Source organism: Vanacampus margaritifer, chromosome 15, assembly GCF_051991255.1.
Source record: "Vanacampus margaritifer isolate UIUO_Vmar chromosome 15, RoL_Vmar_1.0, whole genome shotgun sequence".
Taxonomy (NCBI): domain Eukaryota; kingdom Metazoa; phylum Chordata; class Actinopteri; order Syngnathiformes; family Syngnathidae; genus Vanacampus; species Vanacampus margaritifer.
In genome coordinates, this window is record NC_135446.1 from 10,037,871 (window position 1) to 10,058,912 (window position 21,042).

Consider the following 21,042-nt stretch of genomic DNA (forward strand, 5'->3'; position numbering starts at 1 on the left):
TCTGATTACGCAACGGCGGCACATGTATTCCGTTACTCCCCAAGCCTGCACACGTTCATCCACCAATGGGAGGTCCAGTGGGAGCAAATGAAGGTTCAGTGTCTTGTCCCAGGACACTTCGACATCGTACACTTGGATGGTAGCAAAAAACGTAGTACACAATTACACAGCTGACTAATAATACTAATAATATTAATAATGATAATATTGAAACGGTAGTCTATTAGTGTATTTTACAAATACAATTGTCTCTTTTTAGAAAATATATCAACATTATTTAAATACATTATCAAAACTGGAATTTTAAATATGCACAAAATGCACTAGTGTGTATTGCTTGGTTGCGATTGAGAGTGCAGTCATTAGTTGTTGAGTTTCAGCTGGAGCTGTAAAAGAGAGAATCAACATAAACAAAAATGGAACACAAGTCAGTGCGTGCGTGTGTTTTTTTTCCGTTCACCTGTCGGCAGCGTCAAGGTCATCGCCGCCGCCGTCTGCCTTGGATCCGCCTCGCAATTTAAAAGCATCTAAAAAGAAGACAAGCAGGAGTTGGGCTCGAGTTGATACGCTCCTCTGTGGCCGTTTTCACTGCCGACCTTGAATCCAGCGGATCTGCGTGGCCGGGCCGTAGCCTTGCTCGTTCTTGGCCGCGATGCGGAAGACCAGCGCGGGCCGGTTGGAGGCGGAGCAGTCCAGGTGCGCGTTGACCAGGTGGTTGGAGCTGACCGTGCAGAACGTCTTGACGCCGCGGTAGATTCGGATGAACGCCAGCTGGCCCGGACCCTCCGAGCTGGACGAGCGGCTTTTCTTCACCGCCATGTACATGGAATATTCCAGGATCCGGCCTGATGGGGAGGGAGGAGCTTCCCATGTAATGTGGACTAAATCGTTTGCCTTTGTTCAAAGATGAAAGAAGAGACAAGATAACGGACATACTGTCAATATTTCCTAAGCTCGTATCGTTTCCTGTTTGGTGTCATAAATGCTTGACCTTGGTTATCTTGACCGCCGACGGCGCTCCGGGGAAGCCGGGCTGGCACGTCTTGAACTCGCTGACCTGGCTGAAGTCTCCTTGGCCGAAGCAGTTGATGCCCGCCACTCTGAAGCGGTAACTCCGACCCGGATCCAGCTCCTTCTTCTCTCTGTCCTGGTAGTCGTAAGGACCCGGCAACGTCCACTGACACTGGAAGGACGGAAAATCCATCAGCGGCCTGTTTTTTAAAAAATTTTTTTTTAGTGAACCCCAAATCACTGCTTATTGACCTCTTTAGTAGTAGAAGGCCTGCTGAAGTTTATAGACAGCTGGTTGTCGTCAGCTGGCAGATAATAGTGCCGGACCTCAGAAAAGCGGGTTCGGAACACACCAACATCAAACCACATGGCTTCCTCTGCATTCTGCAGGAGATGAACACTTGTAGTTCAGACTCACACACATAGTGACAGGTGACGGGTCAGGAAGATGTCTTACCTGATTCTCAGCTATATTTCGAGGCAAATGGAAGCAAAGAGAGAGAATCGGAATCAATTGTGCTTTTAATCCATTTTTTAGAGGACTTCACATCAAATTTACCTCGTGGATGGTGAGCAAATGCTGACGAATCCCGTCCCCCTTCTTGGGAGCCGCTCGATGGGTTTGTCTGATTGTCGCGCTGCTTTGAACTATCCTACAATCAGAATATGCAACTTGCACAGAAATATAGCTCAAGTGGTTCTTTTGCTAGAGGGCTATCGCATACCTGTGCTGATGCGTTCCCTCGTTCTTCGGTGTTGCATTCACTTGCACAGCGCGAGGACTGGGAATCTAAGGCAAATTACAGGAAGGAAAAATATATAGATCTACTCACAAAAAGTTTGGGCTGAATGGATTTTGGGTGAAATTACAGCATGACCCTTAAATACAGTAGCACTTTTACACATCAGCTTTAAAGCAGAATATCCCGACATTTTCACCAGTAACATGTTGCAAACACTTAGGAAGTGAAACATTTGTTTCTGTTAGAGATAGACGCTGCTGATCTGATTAATAGTCGATAACCAATATTTGGAGCTGATATTCCTTTTCAGAATTTAACCAATTCACTGCCATTGATGGCTATAAACGTCAAAAATTCATTTGAACTATTTCTACTAGTTTAACATTGTTTTCCCTCACTTTTGTTAACAAGAGTATGAAAACCTAATTTTTTTTATTGTACTATTAGAACAGATATGAAATTTGTGATTAATCGCGAGTTAACTAGTGAAGTCATGCAATTAATTACGATTAAAAACTTTAATCGCCTGACGCCCCAAATTTTAAATCTTTTCTCTCTTTTTTGTTTTTAATTCATTCACTGCCATTGACGTAAAAAAAATCATTTTAACTAGTTCTATTAGTTTAACATTTTCCCCCCACTTTTGTTAACAAGAGTATGAAAACCTAGAATTTATTGAACATTTAGAACCGATATAAATTTTTTGATTAATTGTGAGTTAACTAGTAAAGTCATGCGATTAATTACAATTAAAAAAATTTAATCGCCTCTTGACCCAAATGTGTAATCAAAAAAAAAGAAAATAATTTATGGCAGTGAATGAGTTAAAAAAAAGGGGGGGGATTTTTGGCATTGAATTAAAAATATATATATAAATACCAATCTTCACATTGTTGCAATGTCTTAAAGCATGTTTATTGAACACTTTTTCAGACTTTTCAAAATGTCGTTTTTTTTTTAAAAAATCTTAGACAATAGACAATACGTACGTCTTTTTAAATTTCTAACAAAATGTTCAGGGAGCTCCGAACTCCCAAAATTATCAGTACGTCTTAAAACGTTAAATGGAAACCGATACCGCTAATCAGCCAGGCCAATTATCGGTCTATCCCTAATTTCTGTGCACCTTTATCTTTCCTGTCTGCGCCTGTGGAAGCGGAGTCAACCGGTTCGGCTTGAGGGTGGCTCCCTGCTGGGCACGTGGGCTGAATCTGGAGGATGTAGCAGTCTGCTCCCGACAGGGGTTGCCACGCCACGTGAAGCATGCCGACGGTGGATTTGATGAGCATCACCGCGTCTGCCGAGGCCGGTCGATCTGAAATCCACGTCGCAAATTCAACGTCGTCAATTGTATGACTTGAAATGGTGCGCTTCTCACTTGTCTCCAGGTACCAAAGGTCCTTGCAGCAAACTTGGTAGAAGTTCTTATGGTAACCATCTCGGCCGCTCCAAATGTAGAGCCTGGATCCGACGGCGGCCGCGCAGTGGCCCGCCCTGGCCGTGGGCCCGCTGGTGTCGTGATCGTCGCTCCGGGTGTTGCGGCCCTGCAGCTGCCCGCTGATGTCGTCGTACTCCGGGCCGAAGTTCTGCCAGCTCATCGTGTCTGCGAGAGAAGATTTGATGTTATCATCGGCACCAGTTCGTACTAAAATGTACCGAGAAGTACTGACCGAAGTTAAGCACACTTAAGGAGTTGGTGCAAATCCATTTGATCCCTGCGGCATTGTGCTTCTGGGACTCTGGAACAGGAATCCACCCGCCGAAAACGAACATCCTGCAGGCAAAAGCAACACGTGAATCCATCTATTGACAGAGCACCTTCACTATAAGTATACATAGTTTAATAAATACACATCTGAATCTCATTATATTGGCGATTCATCAGAGCTGAAGCAAAATCTCTCACTTGTTTCCAATCACACTGGCAGAGTGAAGGCTCCTGGGTAGGGGCACGGAACCCCTCGTTTCAAGCTGTGACCACGCCATTGTGTCTGAAGGAGAGACAAAGATTGCGATTTGGTTTCCTATGGAACACCAGCATACGCGTTAGTAGTCCTACTGAGGTCAATCTGCCAGAGGTCATCTAATCTGCAGCCCTGCATTCCTCCGAAGACGAAAAGCTTTGGAGAGCCAAGCCCGTTGTAGGCGACGGCCGTGTGCGACTCCCGTGCTGAAGGACCGCCCCCTTTTGTCTCCGGGATGCTCCAGCCTCTCGCCCCCGATACAGACTGCAGCTCCAACTCGTACAGGTCATCCAAGTATCTGCCATAGCAAAGCGCCGTTCACTTTGAATGTCTGACTGTCAAGATGATTTTTTCTTTTCTTGATCAAACATTACGTCATTGTCTTTTCCTTTTTCTATTATTAAAATCAGGAATTTTATTTCAAGGCCTTAATAATCCAGGGCTACCTCATTGTAACACATCACTGTCCGTCCTTCAACATACCGCGGGACGTTGCCGTTGGGGTCCTCGCTGACATTGGCCAGCCCCCCAAACACATAACACCTGCTACCCACGAGGGTGAAGCTGTGACCGATACGCGGGCACGGAGGTAGGCCATTTCTGGGCGCTCTGGGCTTCAGCTTCTTCCAAAGCCACCGACTAGCCTGGATCATCAAATATATGTTGGCCAGTGTATTACAAAATACTACTGGTGTATTACTAAATAGAAAAACGTTACCTGAAGTTCGTAGAGATTATTAGAGTATTTGCCATATTCCACCATGCCACCAAAGACTAGTACGCGAGTGCCCTCACAGACTAAGCCATGGGCAGCACAGCCAGGGGGGATGTCTCCTCTCACCGCAGGCAGAAACCACTGCTTTGAGACTAGAAGAAATTTCAGCATATAATAACCAAGGAAGGATGTAACCTGAAATATAATGTAAGCACTCATGAATGATGCTACAGTTGATATTATCAAAGTAGATATATTGCCGTGACCGGCGACCGCCAACTTGCCACCTATGATTATTTTGCCATGAACGTGCCATGCATTTGAATCCCACTCAGTATGTTTTTTTCTTCTTCTTTTTTTTTTTATAACTACAATTTTTGGACAACAGCATATGCTCTGAATGTTATTGTTAGGCTGGTAATGCCTAATGTAGTCTTGAGTGGCAAACCAAAATAAAAACAGTATGAAGACACAGAAGGTGGTGAAACAAGCAGGAGCCACGCAATCCGGCGATTGACCAATCAGAGCGGTTCACGGTAAAATAGCACTAGCACGGCAAAATATCCACTGCCTAATATTATTTATGCCAAATTTCACATGAGCTAGGTGAAAAGTGTCAGAAAAACAAATACTTACAAAAAAGTAAAGATAAATGAATCATCTACTGTATTTAAAAATACAGTAAATAAGTAATTTATACCACTACTGTATGAAGTTTACTTACCGACTGGATCCAAACATAATACTTCAGCAAACTTACCATTTCCACATAAATATCCATAAATATAAAGTAAACATAAAGTTTAAATAACGCGGGCGTGTCAATAGTTCGACGTTTGTGACATTTTCCGCAAGGGCTAACGCTAAAAACAATAGCCGCTACGCTAGTGTTAGCATACCAGTGTTGTAAACATGGAGGTCCTCTGCAATCCCTTCGTTTCCACCTCCAAACACTACAATCAGCTCCTGGATGGCTACCGCCCGGTGTCCGTGTCTGGAACGAGGAATTACACCTGTAAACGAATGCACTTTTCGCCATTGTGGTTCTTCCGTTGTCATTTTCCTCCTCGGAGAGGCTCAAGTTTGGCGCTGTGGATCATTCAAAGCGAAGGGGTCAACCGGAAGTGTGACTGTAAGAGTTTGAAATTCAAAGTAAAAGCCCATTCCTCGGTAACCTTGAATTATCGCGGCATTTGTGAGTTCCCAAACTCCGGAAATTTTCTTAAATAAATAATAAAATATTTGCAAACAAAATAATGGATTTGTATTTTAAAACAGTTTTGCAAATAAGACTATTAGTTCAGTAACTTTAAAAAGTGTTATGGTTGAGAAATTTTGGTCGCAACTCGTGACTTGTTTTGTGAATCAAAAATCAAGACAACCAGTTTTTGCTTGTGACACCAAATACCATTTATTTTTTTTAGAGCTTTTACAAAGACTACAAAATCCTCCAGATGAGTTAAATCACTGTCTCTGTCTATTTACATGATATGTTACATACAAATGTACAAAATATAAAACATTAGGACAAATGTTTCACCCGAAAAGAAGAAAGAAAAGAGTGTTCTCATCTCAAAACCAGAGTAAATGCTATATGGGTTTGGATTGAAAGAGAACTGCAGTTCCGTTGACCAGCAAATCCAGAGGCCCAGCTGCAGAGGCGCATGAAGCTGACAGGTAGGATTGTAGACGGTGGGATTGTCCTGAGGTTGTGTTATCTCGGATGGGAGTTGGCTGACCGGTAGCACCTGTGATGTTTTCTATACAGTACGGTGTTGAGTTTGCGCCAGCGCCTCTGCAGCCCAGCGAGATTCGAATGACACAATCAAACGGATGTCATGGCAAAGGTGGGAGCCTATTGTAAAAGAGCAGCTTTGTGATTTGTAGTGAGAACACTTTTCTATCTACACACCGTGTGCCTCCTCCGTCCACACACATCACAAAGACGCACATCTGTTTGACTTTGTGCATCTTTTTTTTTTTTTTTACCAATAATTTACAAGTTAGTGTAACATCAACCGGGCGAATGCATCTTTGATTTTCTGTGCAAGAAGACTGAAGTATTTACAACCCGCCCGAGTGTGCAAAACCAACCCACGCATTCAAAATAAAATACAATTGAAAATGGCTTCCGTCCAATACGCGTATGTGTACATAAAGGTAAATATCTCTTCTCAATTAGTCAATTAGTCAAAAAGCTCAAATGCATGCTAAGAAAAAAAAAAACATTTGGTTGTGCTCCTGTCAGTTAAAGTGAGCCCAGCTCAACTGGGTGGAAAAACAACCTCCTCCCCAATGACACACACACATACATATATATATACATATATATATATATATACATATATATATATATATAATTTTTTTTCACAATATTGGTCAGTTTAGAATTCACATACAACATGAACTCTTTTATTTTGCACTTTAAACCTGTTAAAAAGGGAAACGGGAAGAAAATCATCCATAGTTAAGCATCCATATAAACCACTGAGTCAATGGAAGCAGGAGAGTCCCCCCCCCCCCCAAAAAAAAACTTCTTGCACACTTAAGGCAACGAGTAAGCACCAATAACATTGTTCCCTTGTTAAAGTATTTTGTCTGACTGCATGTTATGTCATGGACGCCGGCTGCGTACTCAGTGAGCAAATCGTTATTTCGCAGGAACACAAAAGAGGGGAGACATTGGCACATTAATCCATTTTCTTCACAGTAGCCTAATGTGGCGGATTGGTTGTTGACATGCAAGGTCAGCGAGGTGCCTGGTTAGGGTTAGTCCACCTCTATTATGGCCACCAAAGAGCATCAGAACATCTCACAGAGCAGTCCAATTTGGACTACTGTAAATGGCCACTGCGGTGGAAGAGTGACCAACCCTTTGGAAGGCTACTTAGACCAAATGACTGTGAGAAGCACCTCTGTAAACAAAGAAATACATCAACAATAGTACCTGCCCATCTCCCTACTCGTGTTGTAAACTTCTGTATGCAAGTGGGGCGGAACACAGAAAAAAAAACAATATTCCAGTTCCAAAGACAAAGAACAAGATGGTGGCCGAGCCTGACATTCCGTTTCTTCTTGGATAGCAACTCGAAAAACCCTTTGTGCACTTACATGACAAGTTGTATTGTAAAAATGCAGGAAACTAACATAGGATGCCAAATTGGGATGGACATTGGAATTAAAACCCTCATGTGCCACAAGAGGGCGCCAAAGGCCTGATTAGGAATTTGCATGTCTGGACTGTGCTAAATAGAGAGCCTAGAATGTTAGTGGAATAGACTTTGTCACATAAAAAAAAGCTATTTATTTTTAAGTGTAATGTCAGATAAATTTGGCCATAATATCTGGGATTATAGTTTCTGCGATATTTACCGACTAGTAATTCTCAAAGTGTGCGGTTTGTGGCAACTTTTAGGGAGTGTTTTATAAATTTAAGTGTATTTAGGTAAGTTTCAGGGAGAATTTCATAGATTTTAAGAGTAATTAGTTACCTTTTAGGGAGTATTTTGACATTTAAGAGTAATTAGTTACCTTCTAGAATTTCATTTGATATCACAGAGGAAGCAGGACAATTTGAATGAAACCATACAACTGGTCATGTATTTGCACGACAAGCGGGTGGGGTCAGCCCGGCTCTCAAAGCGCAGACTCCAGTGATGAGTCCAGCTGGTCGTCATGGTGACTGGCGCTGTCGCTGTCGCAGCTCTGCGCGCTGGAGTAGTTGGCCGCCTCTTGCAGCCTCAGCAGCATGTTCATCTGCGAACGTGCAAATACAATTACGTTGGAGTTGGGTAGGACAACACTGAGACAAATGTCCCGCGTCTCTTACCAGGGGGTCTCCCTCGGTGTCGCTCTGGGACACCTGCTTGGACGAGGCCCCCTCCTTGGACGAGCTGTAGCCCTCGTAGCCCACGTCCTCGGGCCTGAGCTGCAGCAAGGTTTGGCCGTCCTGCTGCTGCACAGGGGCGGCGGTGTGCCACGGGTACGTGTCGCTCACCCACTTGGACGGGTCTTCCCACGCTGCCCTCTTGCCGTAAAGCTGCCAAGCGATTAAAATGTGCTGTTTTGACACTCTTGTGTAGCACTTCAGGAAGCATGTTTTTTTTGCATGGTCTTTAATGTCTAATTTAATGTTGTCCAAATCCTTGGAAGCAGACTGAGTAATTATCTTTGTGTCTTTCAAAATAAAATATCTTACTTTACCAAACCAGTAACTGAATGATAATTAATCTACGTTTGTGCATTTTCTGCACTGTTAATTTGTAATGATGGCCTGTTTTTGAATAAAGAGACAGAAATTAAAACATACTTCTTTTTAAATTGATGCCAAATACTTCATCAATTATTAATTTGATTTCTATACTAACACTTTTTCCCTCCCTATTAAGCAGAGTGTTAATGTTCACACTCTGCATAATATAACAGTGGCTTACAATAACATTAAAGTGGAAGTCAACCTTAAACATTTCTGAAAATAGTATGTTATATGTACCTCGCTAGTCTAAACATGACATTCTGATGAATATTACATTTGTGGAATATGAGTTATGAAGCAAAATCCAGCCATCAACACTCGGGCAACGACCAATCACAGCTCACCTGTTTTCTGAAGCTGCGCTGTGATTGGTTGTTATCTGAGACCTGAGCAACATTGATGCCATCTTCACTCGAGAGCAAGTGGCAAAATGGCCGCCTCTTGAGATGGATAAAAACAGCTGGCTTTTGCGGTTTAACACATATTCCACAAAGGCAACCATATTTAGACTAGTGGGGCTGCTTAGAACAGATTATTGACAAAAAAACTTTTTTGGGGGGTTGACTTCCCCTTTAAATCTGCTTTGTACTTGAAATGTGGACTGATGCGACTGATCACGTCCTGCTTACTTGAAGTCCTTCTCGAACTGCTTCCAGCAGGTAGGGCACCAGCGAGTAGTTCCACAGGTCGGTGAACCACACTCGCGCCCCCTCCACATCCATGGGACAGGACAGGAAGAGACGAGGACCTGTGGGGGACCACACCAAGTCAAGTCAACTTGATTTCAATTCACTCAATTGTTGTGATACTATGCCTCATAATTAGGCACCGTGGATTATTATGGGAAATCATTTGGGTCATTTTTCTCAAGGATGGCGGTGATATAAACAGTGTATACTGTATGTGCTTGTGTGTGTCGGACCTATGGTGACATCGGAGGAGCTGTGGGCCTCCAGGAAGCCGTTGAGATGCTGCCACGTCTTGGGAATCCAGTCGATGATCTTAATGAGGTCGTTGCTGCGCACGTTTTTATGGATCTCCGTCTCGATCAGCTTCCGTCGCAGGAAGCGGCCCAGGAAGCCCTTGACGGGCTCCGTGTGGTTGGTGCACAACACCCACCTGTGAGCGGGAGGAGGAGACCCGCTCGTTAGAAGGCACTCATGCTTACTGATGGCTATAACAAGGAAGCATCATATTGTCTATTTTCATCTACAAAAGCCAAATGACATACGTCATGGCCAAATATGTGTGATGGCAGATAGATGTTGCTCAACTGGGGTGACAAACCTGAAGTTGTGATGCAGCTCCAGGTTGGGGGAGGAGGAGACGCCCTGATTCATGGTCCCAATCACATAAGGGCTAAAGCAGACAACAAGGTCAATAGGGCCATGCAATTTTTTTCCTCTAGTCTAGTGTTTAATCAACCAAATTTTACATTTGAAAAATTTCACACAACACTGTATATACGCGCAAATAGTGATGATCTCGTCCCAGTTTACTCATAAATGTACTTACTAGGGCCTGAGCGATATGTATTTTTTTTTAGGCTGATGCCAATTCTGATATTCAGCAGAAAAAAATCTGCAAAAAAATTAAAATTATTAATAATAAAATTGCAAAATTGTTTTGTGGTCCTGTAATGCTTACAACAATAAATATATACATTTCAGGCAGAAAATGTGTCTGTTTTGGCTTTTTTTTTTAACCCGCTGATCTGAGTATATGACTGGATAGCAAATAGGCCAAGACTTTTAAAATCGCGAGGTCGCCATATTGCTCCTCCCAAGAAACGTTTCTCAGCATACGATCCAACACATTTACAGTATCCAAATTGGAAAACGTTTGAGAAAGTACTTAGTAGAAACAGCATGATAAACATAAACAAGAGGACTTCAGACATTTTACTTGCCTTAAATACATGAATAAATTATATGCTTAATGATGTTTACAGGAGGAAACATATATAAAATATTTTTTTTAAATTAAAGGATTATAACTGTAATTCAACAAAAGCTCTTTCTCTTCAAAATCTAATGTTGGTAATAAAAGAAAAAGGGGGTCTTCAAAGCAGCACATTCCAACCACTTCTTAATTTTTTAAAAACATTTTTTTTTACTTGTTTAAAAATAGTGACCACCTCCCCCCAAACCCCCCACTGCGCCGCGCCCCCTGACCCTATACTAACTGCCTACGAGCTGTATATGCCCAATCTGTACGTATAACGTGCAGTAGTCTGCTCGCGAGATGGGAGGAGCAAGATGGCCGCCCTGTGACTTCCACGGCTAGCACGGGCGTCTATCCAGTCATATATTCAGATCAGTGGTTTAACCTTACAACAGCTCATCTTATCACATGACCAAACCCTGAAAACAGATCAGACGATTGGTCTTGCTGAGCACCTGTGATGTCATTTTTAGTCGACAGCATGTGGCAAAATTGAGGATTTTTTTTTGCTTAAATCCACAAATACAGTATTAATCAGAATGCCGTGTTTGGACTAGCGGGGCATGTAGAACATATTGTAAGGAATATTTTTGACCTGGATTCCCCTTTAATAAGCACACAGCAACCTACCATTTGTGGTACTTGCAGTTGAGGAAGCCGTTGAATATGTCGCTGAGGGAACTAATGTGGTGGAGGTTGTCCAGGATGACCACAGTGGGGAGCTTCGTGTCCGTGCCCTCGGAATTACAGCGCTCCGCCAGGTTGGACAGGTACTGACGCAGGTCCTACAAGAGGAGAGAGGGAGAATGTGGAAGTATCTCAAATGAACTTTCCCCATAGGACTGAATGAAAATGCTTTTAATCCTTTCCAGATTTTTTTCCAATGTGTCTATTAATTAGAAAATATCGCTTTACTTAAAGATCATACATGAAGATGCTTGCTGTGTTTACCGGTGTGCGCACCTTGCTAGAGTTCTGGTCCACGTTGAAGCTGGCCACGTTGTGCTCGGTCACCTCCTGGCCCATCTGGGAAATGATGAACTCGGCCAACTTGGCGGCCAGGAAGGACTTGCCGGTGCCGCTGGGCCCCGACAGGATGATGCGCCGATGCTCCATCAATAGGTTGAGGTACCGCTGGATGATGGGCTTGGGGATGAGCGTGTCGAACACCAGGCTGTCTATGCTGCTGTCCCTCACGCCTGCCAGGAGGGGGAGTGAGTGTCACGTGCCAGCGTCTGGCTGCCTCAAACAGGAAGTGCGTTGTGGGTACCTTTGAGGTTGACCTTGATGATGTTGCTTTCGCCCACCAGGTAGCCGCAGGGCAGCAGCTCAGGCACTTCGGAGGAGTGGGCGCGGACCACCTCGCCCATCCTGTAGCAGACGATGCTGTCCGAGCTCAGGCCCAGACTGCTCACCGGGTCCACCCGAAATACGTACTCCTGCAACGCGGCAGGGACGGATTGCAATCAGAAAACAATCTTTTTACTTGTAATCATAAAGAATTAAAAGTGCTTTATTCTATTATTATTTTTTGTATTTGTTTGTCTTACAAAGTAGTTCATCATTTAAAAAAATAAAAAATAAAATTGTTTTTGAGCTTCAGAAAAGGCAGAACCCACTAAAAATAAATAAATAAAACTACTTCAAGAAAAAAATACTAGTTCAAATTTTATATTTAATTCTATCATAATTAATTAGTTAACTAATTATTATTATTTTTTATTTTACTAACATTTTTCAGTGTATTACCATTTTATATTTTTTATTATATAAATTACCCAATTGATGAGAACATTTTAATTCATTTGATTTACTCAATATGTATCTTATTTGTTTTGCATTTATTCATCACCTATTTGAGCTATTTCACTATTTATTTATGTATTTAATTAGAATTGAACCAACCAGTCAGACAAGTTTAATCAAATCAAATTTAGGAAAACACTGAAATAGTATGCATTTAAAATAAAATAATTCATTCTAATTTTGATTGTACTTGTTCTATCATTTACAGTATGATAAATTACAATAGATCAACCAATTATCGAATTTAATACATAAATAATACATTTTGTTTAATTAACCAATTCCGTAAGAAAAAAACATCTAAATGACTACACAAATTATAGAACGGAGCGGACTGCATGTGGCCTGCAGGCCATACTTTGCCCACCTAAAATCAGATGGATGTTGGCTTGACTTCATATTGTTGGATAAATGATGCATGCTGGACTTTCCTCATAGTTTTAAGTGTATATACACACACAAATAACCTCATGTTGGTTTCATACTTTTACTTGGTATCGCATCTGCTTGCAGTTTACCTTGAAGAGGCGTCTGATCACCCCATCCAGGACGTCCCACTTGGTTTTCCCACTCACACCAATGGAGCCAATAAGGTACTCCTGCATGTGCGTTCCCTGTTGATAGAACAATCCAGCCGTTAAGGCATCCGAAATATAAAACTCTCCAATAGGAGTTAAAGGCACGGCTGTCACGGCTGACCTTGGTCGTGCTGGGCCCGCTGCTGATGCTGACCACAATCCGCACGCTGCGGCCTTCTTTGCGCAGGTTACCTTCGTAGCTGTCGTCAAGCAGAATATCTGACGGCCAAACATAGGGACGTTAATCACCTCCATGTACTTACTGCAAATGATGTTTGTAATCAATCAAAACTGATTGTACATGATTATACAATGCTTACATTACAAATGCAGCACACTTCTCATTGCAAGATTGAAATAATTCTCTTGTATAATCTTTGTTCATCGTTTTGGACTGCATACTTAGTATTCATTTGGCATCTCTACACCCGAGGGCTGTGCGCTGAGGCGATAAGGGCCCGCAGGCCCACTGGTCCTCAAACGCCTCACTGCTCTCGCTCATCCCACCATCAAATAACGAGAAAGGCCGCTCGTCGCAGGAGAGCTTGGCTTTTTTAATTACCGCGCGCAAGCCAGAGGGAAGAACTCAATGACTTTTCAAAAAGGAGATAAAGCATATGGCAAATTTAATCCACAAAATCCATTCTAATTGGCATTTGAAGACTGCCTGGTTTCTTTGGACGAAAGGTCAGCGACCTAAGTGACTTTTTCCGTGTTTTCACACCTCCGAACAAATGTCAGGCTGCCAAAGTTGATCACGCCTGACGCTTCCGATCGACGCTGACGCTCAGCTGACCTGACATGATGGTGTCGGTGATGTTGAGGTTGTTGAGAGACAGGCCCAGGGACTGGCGCGAGGAGGACGAGGACGTGCTGGAGGTCTCCGAGGGCGGCCGGGCCGTCTTGGCGGGAGTGGCGGTCGGAGTGGCGCTGCCGCTGGACTTGAGGCGGTCGTTCTCCGCTTTTAACGTCTCGATCTCGTTCTGCACATTGAGGAAGGCAGGGGTGGGGCATATTATGGAAAATGCACAGCAACATTCATTTGCAGTCTGGACGCGGCGGGAAGTCTCCAGAAGTCGCACAAAAAAAAAAGAAAAGTGGCACCTTTGTTGGTCATTTATTCTCTTGAATACAAAAATGTCACCCTGGTTGTCATGGTAACAAAAGCTTCATCAGCATTCATTCGCATTAGACAGAATCTCCCCCCAAAGCAGAGTGATTTGAGTGACAAGGGGATATTAAGTAAGCTGTAATTCTTTTGCCTTTGTGCAATTTGACAAAATAATGTTGGAAAACTTTTTTCCAAGACACCTAAGAACTGCTTTAATTTGTGAAAAATAATTATTATTTGCATATACAGTATATATATATACACACACACGAATATGCCGGTAAAGAACATTCATATAATTAACCGAAAGTGAATCAGAATGATGCACTATGAAAGTAGAGTATACAACTGTAAAATGTAGATCAAGTTTCAATACAAACAGACAGAACTGTGAGAAAACTGGGAAACTAATTGTTTACACAAAAAAAAAAAAAAAAAAAAAGACTGAAAAAGTCAAAGTAGAATTCTTGCTTCTGCATCAGCAGTCAGCCCTCAAAAATCATACTGTAATCTCATTAAGTTAAGGCCAACTAGTAAAGTTGACGTAACCCCATCTGGAGCAATATTAAAGTGGCATAGAAGAACTACTACAAAGACACTCTAGCTAAATCTGCAGTCGCACCATGCAGCAATCGATCAAATCTGATACAAACGATATTCAAAGCCGCTCAGTTCTGCTCTTCAAAGAGCAAATAAAAGTGACTACTTTGCGGCATCCAAGCTGCCTGCTGTTGTGAGCTTTAAATCGCTGTATCGGAATTACGGGCCCTAAGCGCCTTTTTGAACATCAAGGCTCCCTTTGTGGTGGAGGTTAAGTTGGCGATAAGAAGCCTTACATGATCCCCACATCACAAGTGAGACTATCGGATTCTATTGCAGTCACTTAAGTGAAGCCTAACGCATCTTCATCGCTAGTAGCAAAGAGTGGCACACAGGCTCCCTCTAGTGGTAGTTGAAAGAATCACTGACTAAGTAGAGTTCAGTTGTATTTAACGTTGACGTTCAACACATTTGCATTTAGTCTTGAAGAACTGTTTGTTTTGAATCATTTCTTTCGATATTATTTGATCGATTATGTGCAATAGTTAGAAATCTACCGTAGCATTTTATGAAGTGGTTCTACAACACATTTCACGAAAGCTCACCTGCATGCGATTCATGGCTTCCCGGATCTGGTCCAGGTGGTGGGCTGAACTCAGCGCCTCCAGCCGGATGTCGGTCAGTTTGAGCTCCTTCTCCCTCAGCTCGTTCTTGAGTTGTAGGACGATCTCGGCCTCGGCTTCCGTGCACTCGCACAGCCTAGCACGGGGGGTGCGCAAGGGGGTGGAGGAAGGAGGAGGGCGTCATTTCCGGGGCGGGGGCGACACAGCAAATACAACACAAATACACAATGGAGGCTTTAGAGGAATCAAGGTGTGTGGAGTTACTGGTAAAAACTTGCAATGGCGGGTGTCATCATTTGCTACAAAGTGTGTGAGCACAACGACATGCATACTACAGCTGATTAGATAATTATATCTTGTCACGTCCTTTTCGTTATTGGTCTCAAACACACTGCACGGTCGTAGAAAAATGCAACCGAGGTGCTCTGAACACACTTGCATGCGTAAACCGATTTTCGTTTGCAGTGACCGCAAGCCTGTTTCTACTTCCTGTAAGGCTTTCAGGCAAAGCAGAGTTAAACAATCACTACACACGCACGCACGCAGCTTTCCCGGTGGGTTACCGAGATCGGTGCTTGTAGACCACGTGACCGTTTAGCTTTTTCTTTGCCGTCCAAATGGAGGTGGACTCGCGATCACATAGGCACTTGCTACGTACGGCGAGGAAGGGAAGAGGGGTGTCAAAAACGTTTGAGAAAAGGATGTGGAAAAGTGAAGGTGGAAGAGAAGTGAAAGAATAGTAAGTGAGCATTTGGACAAAAAACAAATACGGACAAGTGAAGAAGAAGAAAAATAAATAAAGCAGACATACAGTGAACCCCCGTATTCACAGAGGTTAAGGACCGAGCATTGCCACAAATAATGTAAATCCGCGACTTAAGTGACACCCTCGCCACAATGGGTTTGTAACTGCATATATATGTCAGGAAAGCATTTAAACCTTCAAGGACAATAAAGCACCAAAATTCAACATCTAGCATGTACACAATTATGAGCCCATGTTACAGCAATAAATTACTGTATTCCACAGTTGAAATATTCAACACAAAAAATACCTTCACATGATAGCTTGTTAGCATATTAACTAGCTTATTAATCTGAATATTAATAGTAACAATGATAAATTGACCACCAACAAAACAGGACATCTCACACATGGATGAAAAAAAAACAGGAAGGAATGAATTAAACTTAACAGTAAACCACCAGATGGCGCCAAAGTAAAACATTTGCTACTTTGGCCTGAATACAAAAACTGAACGGACTTGATTCTTAGCAAATAAAATAATAATGATAATAATAATTAAAATAATAATGATAATAATAATTAGGAATGATGGGTTGAAAAAAAATTCAACCGCTGGACCGCCATTATGTGAGGGTTCACAATCGAATGATATCCATACATGAGCTGTATCAACAATTTTACCTTTACGAAATTATAATGCTTGGTTTTCATCAACAATTATTGGAATTACCTTCGCCAAGGCAATCGTGATGTATACTGCGTTTGTAAGCAGCTTTGTATTGACTGTGAGTGCTTTTGTGATGGCTATAAATATTCTTCTAAGAATCGCCAACATTAGAAAAAGATTATGTTGATTATTATTATTACTCGAAATCCAAACAAAATTGAATTCTAAAATACAGTCTGTGCAAGAGGCTGCAATAAAAATGTATTTAAAGTGATACTTGACTCACTGAGCCATTTTCAGCAGTAAAAAGTTAATATTTTGTCCAGAATGAATTAGATGATTTTTTTTTGTGATTTCAAAAAATAAAATTGGGGGGATGAATTTGACATATCACCATATCCCCTGTGCTGAGGAAGTAGCTAACGACCAATCATGGCTCGCCCGTTTTCTGTGTTTGGACAACAATCTGAGCCGTGATTGGTTGTTACCCACTTCCTCAGCCTCCTTGATGTCATCAAGTTTTTAAAGGTATTAATTGTACATGAAAAATAATGAAGTTATCACATTCATTATAGACAAAATATTATCTTCTTACTGTTGAAAATGATTAAATGACTCAAGTAGCCCTGTAATAGATCAACAGTTCTAGTTTGACTAATAATAATTTAAAGAGAGACCTCCTGTATAATTTATTAATGTTGTATCTTTGTTCTCTTTTCACTACAGTCAACTTGCATTGGGGCCAAGCCAATCCAGCCCCCCCCTATCCATCTTCATCCTTGTTTTTGATACTCTTGTCATGAATGTCATTGGATTGTGGAGGTGCAGCAAACATGCGAGGATGCGCGCGCAAGCTCACTCGGTGGTGGAGGGCGATGAGCGCAGCGTGGCGACGCTGCCCTGCCGGTTGTCGTGCTGCAGCTTGGGCGAGGACGGCAGCGAGTCGCTCATCTCCTCCATCTCGTCGTGGGCCGACTGCGACTTGGTCTTCTTCTTGCTGAAGGCGTGCTTGAACGAGCTGCGGAGCTGCACAACACAAATAGAAACAGGGCAGGGGTCAGGATCGCCCACGCGACAACCTCCTCGTCAAGAATTTCAGTCGGAGGTCAGGAGGGTACGCCGTGCCGGTTTTCCAAGCAATGCTCACTGCTGGTGGAGGTAAAAGGAAGGCAAATATCAAGGCTGTAAGTAGAGAATGAAATGGGGGCGGGAGAGGTGATTCAGCATTTTTTTTTCTTTCTAAAAATGAACAGGCAAGGATGGGGCGGCCGTATCCATGCTGATGTTTCCAGAAAAGATAGAAGAGAGGTTGCTTTTAGAGGGTCAAAAAAGAACTGAGGAAGAGAGCGAATGGCCAGGGAAGGGAGTGGCGAGGGGAACGACCACTGCACACATTCAAAGGACACAACTGACCTGAGCTGGGATGGAATCAGCCACCTGAAGATGCAGAACACACGCAGAGTTAACCACACACAAACACGCACACACACATTAGGAATGACTGAACGAGTTATCAAGACGAGTCAGACATAAAACACGAGGCGGCTTTGTGAAGGTGCGACCAGGATGAGATGCTTGGCAAAAGTTTGCAGTCTGTAGATCGCAGTGCACCTTCTCAACTTATTGAGCTAAGGCTGGAGAAAAATATCACCAAACAAAAATGTCACAAAAAGTATGTATGCTGAAAATAGTGGATTAGTGGAAAAAGAACATTTCATTGTTCAGCATGATTTAGGGTCAATAATGATTTTCAGGCCAATGAAGTGAAATTGTAGAATTTTTGGGCATGTCAGGCAATTTATCGCAAATTTTTCTAAAATGTACAAATAAATATTTTTCATACTCTTGCTAACATAAAAGTGGAAAAAATATCGCTGCACCTTTTAGTCATTATACAGTAGTTTCATAATAATTCCTAAAATTTAGTCAAAATGAAAAAGATGTACTGTACTGTAAAAAGTGTGAACTTGATTTGTGTTGAGGTCATTTTTCTGCCACTAGATGGCATAATTGCATTTGTAAGACATTGGTGACGCCTCAATGCATTTTTCTTTTCATATTAAGACTCAACAGCTATCTAATCTAAAGTAACATGAAGTAACTTGTAATATTCTGCAAAATTATAAACTACAACTTGACCCCAGTTTACACAAATATATGTGTTATTATGAAATTTATTACTGCTAAATTTGGATCTGCACGTGTCTGCTGCGTTGCTTTCCAAATAATTAATCTCACGTTAAAAACATTAGTGACGTTAAAGATACTTTAAATTAACTCCATATTAACACACTCATTTTGACACCCCTAATAATTTTACCTGGTCATCTCTCGTGACACGTGGTTGAGAATCACTTGCCTTGGTGTTATTGGAATTATAATCGTAAACAATTTGTCTCTCATAGGTCAGGCAAGGCCGTCGACTCATTTTCTCCTCATTCCTTTTTGCAGCTTCCAACGTGCACCCAGGCAGTATTTGTACAAATTAATCATTCATTGCAGATTTAATTAGGTGCTAATATGCATTTAGTGCTAATGAGCTCAATTTAGCAACTGCAGAGTCTGCAAGGAGACGTTGGCTGTGCAGGAAAAACAGCCACCAAGGAGGTGACAGAGAAGTAAACGTCCACATTGGAGTCATGCTTTAAAAGAATAAGTGCGTATCTGGGGGCTTTCGGCCTTCCTTTGGGTACATGAATGCAATTAAGAGCCTTCTAAAAGCACTTTCAGTCACAAAAAGCGTTTGGCACTTCTCAACTAGCCCCAGAGAGTCAACAAGCACTTAACACTCAGTTGGGATGTTTAAAAAAAGAAAAGAAAAGGAAAAAAGTGAGCATCCATAGCCCTGATATTAGGCTTTGGCCATTTTGCAGTCTCAGTCTCATGCTGGTGTTAATATGAAATCCCGTCTGGTCCCCAAACAGTAATTGCAGAGCGGCTGACCTCATGTTGATGATGACTGTCACCTAGCAACTGTGATATGACCACCAAGTGTGTGAGGCATGAATAAGCGTGCATGTGTGTGAGGTCCACCAACCCAGTTCTTCTTCTTCTTCTTGTTCTTGTCCTCTGCATCCTTTCCCATGCTGCCCATGCTGGAGTGGCTGGCCGCACTGTTGATGCTTGACATGCTTTCGGATGAGTGCTGACGTCTGATGCGCAGGTCTGGAAAAAGCGTATAAATTATTAGTGGTATGTTGTTTTTTTGTAATTTATTTATTTATTTTTAACAAACATGTTGCTACAGAGTCGGCCTAATGCATCTAAATTTGAGTTTGGGGCCCCCTAATTCTGTTAATGGTACAGATAATTCATTGTTGAATTTCCCCCCTGGGGGGTTATATTATTTTATATTAGAGCCTGCCCCATTAATCACATATGTGTAGTTAGTACAGAATTTTATTGCCATGTAAGTTAATATATTTTTATTTAGTTAATTTATTTGTGTTTATTTTTTTGTGAAATAAACACAAATATATTCCACTATTATATGCCATATCCACCATAACCAATACGTCATTTTAAGTGTGTGTAAATTATCTTTGCTTTATCTGTGACAAACATTTATGCAACTGTGAACTCCCATGTCCACCATTCTGTAATATGAGACTTTTGTACAACTTACAGTATGCTAACAGTGAGTAAACTTCTTATTTTAATTTAATAGTGTTGTGCTTCATTGTCTTAAATCATACATTGGGTACAATCAGAAGTTGTTTTGATGCACAGTACATATATCCTGTGTACATCAGTGTCCTTACGTCATATATGGTATATCAAATATTGGCCAATACATTGGATATAAGCTTTTTATTTTTTTTAGTATCCCAAATATTGGCATTCATCCCAAAAATCTCAGATTGGTCAGGCTCTAATAAATAAATAAATACATTTAAATATCTGGCCTATCTTCATTTTATTATTTTAAATTACACAACAAAAGTGGGGTGGGGTTGATTGACTTGATGGGATGCTAAAAGAGACAAAAATAAACCAGCATGCTATCCAACAACTACAAAAGTGTCACCTGTTACATTATTTTAGGTTTAAAAAAAATGTAACAATAATATTTAAAAAAATGCATACAAATAATACTTTAAATATGACTAATTAGAATAAAAACAAAACAAAACAAAACATTTCTGACCTTTATGGAAGTGATCAGGGCCATTTAGCGCCACCTGTATGGCCGTCTGGGCGTCTGTGTTCTGGGTCTTCAGCGACTCTATCGTCTCCCTCAGCTCGACCAACTCAGTCTCCTGAGGGGAAGCACGAAGCACGATGAGCACCTCTGTCTGCAGTTTTTCTTCATTGGAACTCAAAGTGAGTAGTGTGAA

At 41.8% G+C, this 21,042-nt stretch overlaps 2 protein-coding genes across 21 annotated transcripts in view; both read right to left on the minus strand.

The window, feature by feature from the left end:
- Positions 1-241: 241 nt before the first annotated feature.
- Positions 242-5,538, minus strand: hcfc2 (host cell factor C2). Its single transcript, XM_077545141.1, is given in 15 exon segments — positions 242-386; positions 461-527; positions 597-894; positions 992-1,183; positions 1,264-1,424; positions 1,571-1,664; positions 1,737-1,801; positions 2,881-3,069; positions 3,133-3,357; positions 3,425-3,528; positions 3,661-3,745; positions 3,814-4,016; positions 4,202-4,362; positions 4,437-4,585; positions 5,333-5,538. Coding segments are annotated over 15 exon segments (2,163 nt in total). The 5' UTR covers positions 5,493-5,538; the 3' UTR covers positions 242-376.
- A 280-nt stretch (positions 5,539-5,818) lies between these two features.
- Positions 5,819-21,042, minus strand: part of nav3 (neuron navigator 3) — a 254,657-nt gene continuing 239,433 nt past the window's right edge. For 10 of the 20 annotated variants that reach the window (XM_077543326.1, XM_077543328.1, XM_077543330.1 and 7 more), the window contains 16 exons: positions 20,853-20,964; positions 19,743-19,870; positions 18,119-18,142; positions 17,565-17,731; positions 15,273-15,426; positions 13,813-13,999; positions 13,138-13,235; positions 12,957-13,052; positions 11,903-12,071; positions 11,584-11,831; positions 11,263-11,417; positions 9,976-10,047; positions 9,611-9,807; positions 9,318-9,436; positions 8,263-8,472; positions 5,819-8,189 (listed from right to left, as the gene is read on the minus strand). In XM_077543326.1, coding sequence (XP_077399452.1) covers positions 8,070-8,189; positions 8,263-8,472; positions 9,318-9,436; positions 9,611-9,807; positions 9,976-10,047; positions 11,263-11,417; positions 11,584-11,831; positions 11,903-12,071; positions 12,957-13,052; positions 13,138-13,235; positions 13,813-13,999; positions 15,273-15,426; positions 17,565-17,731; positions 18,119-18,142; positions 19,743-19,870; positions 20,853-20,964 — 2,256 coding nt within the window. In that variant the 3' untranslated portion in view covers positions 5,819-8,069. Of the gene's footprint in view, positions 8,190-8,262; positions 8,473-9,317; positions 9,437-9,610; positions 9,808-9,975; positions 10,048-11,262; positions 11,418-11,583; positions 11,832-11,902; positions 12,072-12,956; positions 13,053-13,137; positions 13,236-13,812; positions 14,000-15,272; positions 15,427-15,853; positions 15,941-17,564; positions 17,732-18,118; positions 18,143-19,742; positions 19,871-20,852; positions 20,965-21,042 lie in introns of all 20 variants that reach the window. The other 10 variants (XM_077543322.1, XM_077543318.1, XM_077543334.1 and 7 more) reach the window with 4 other exon arrangements.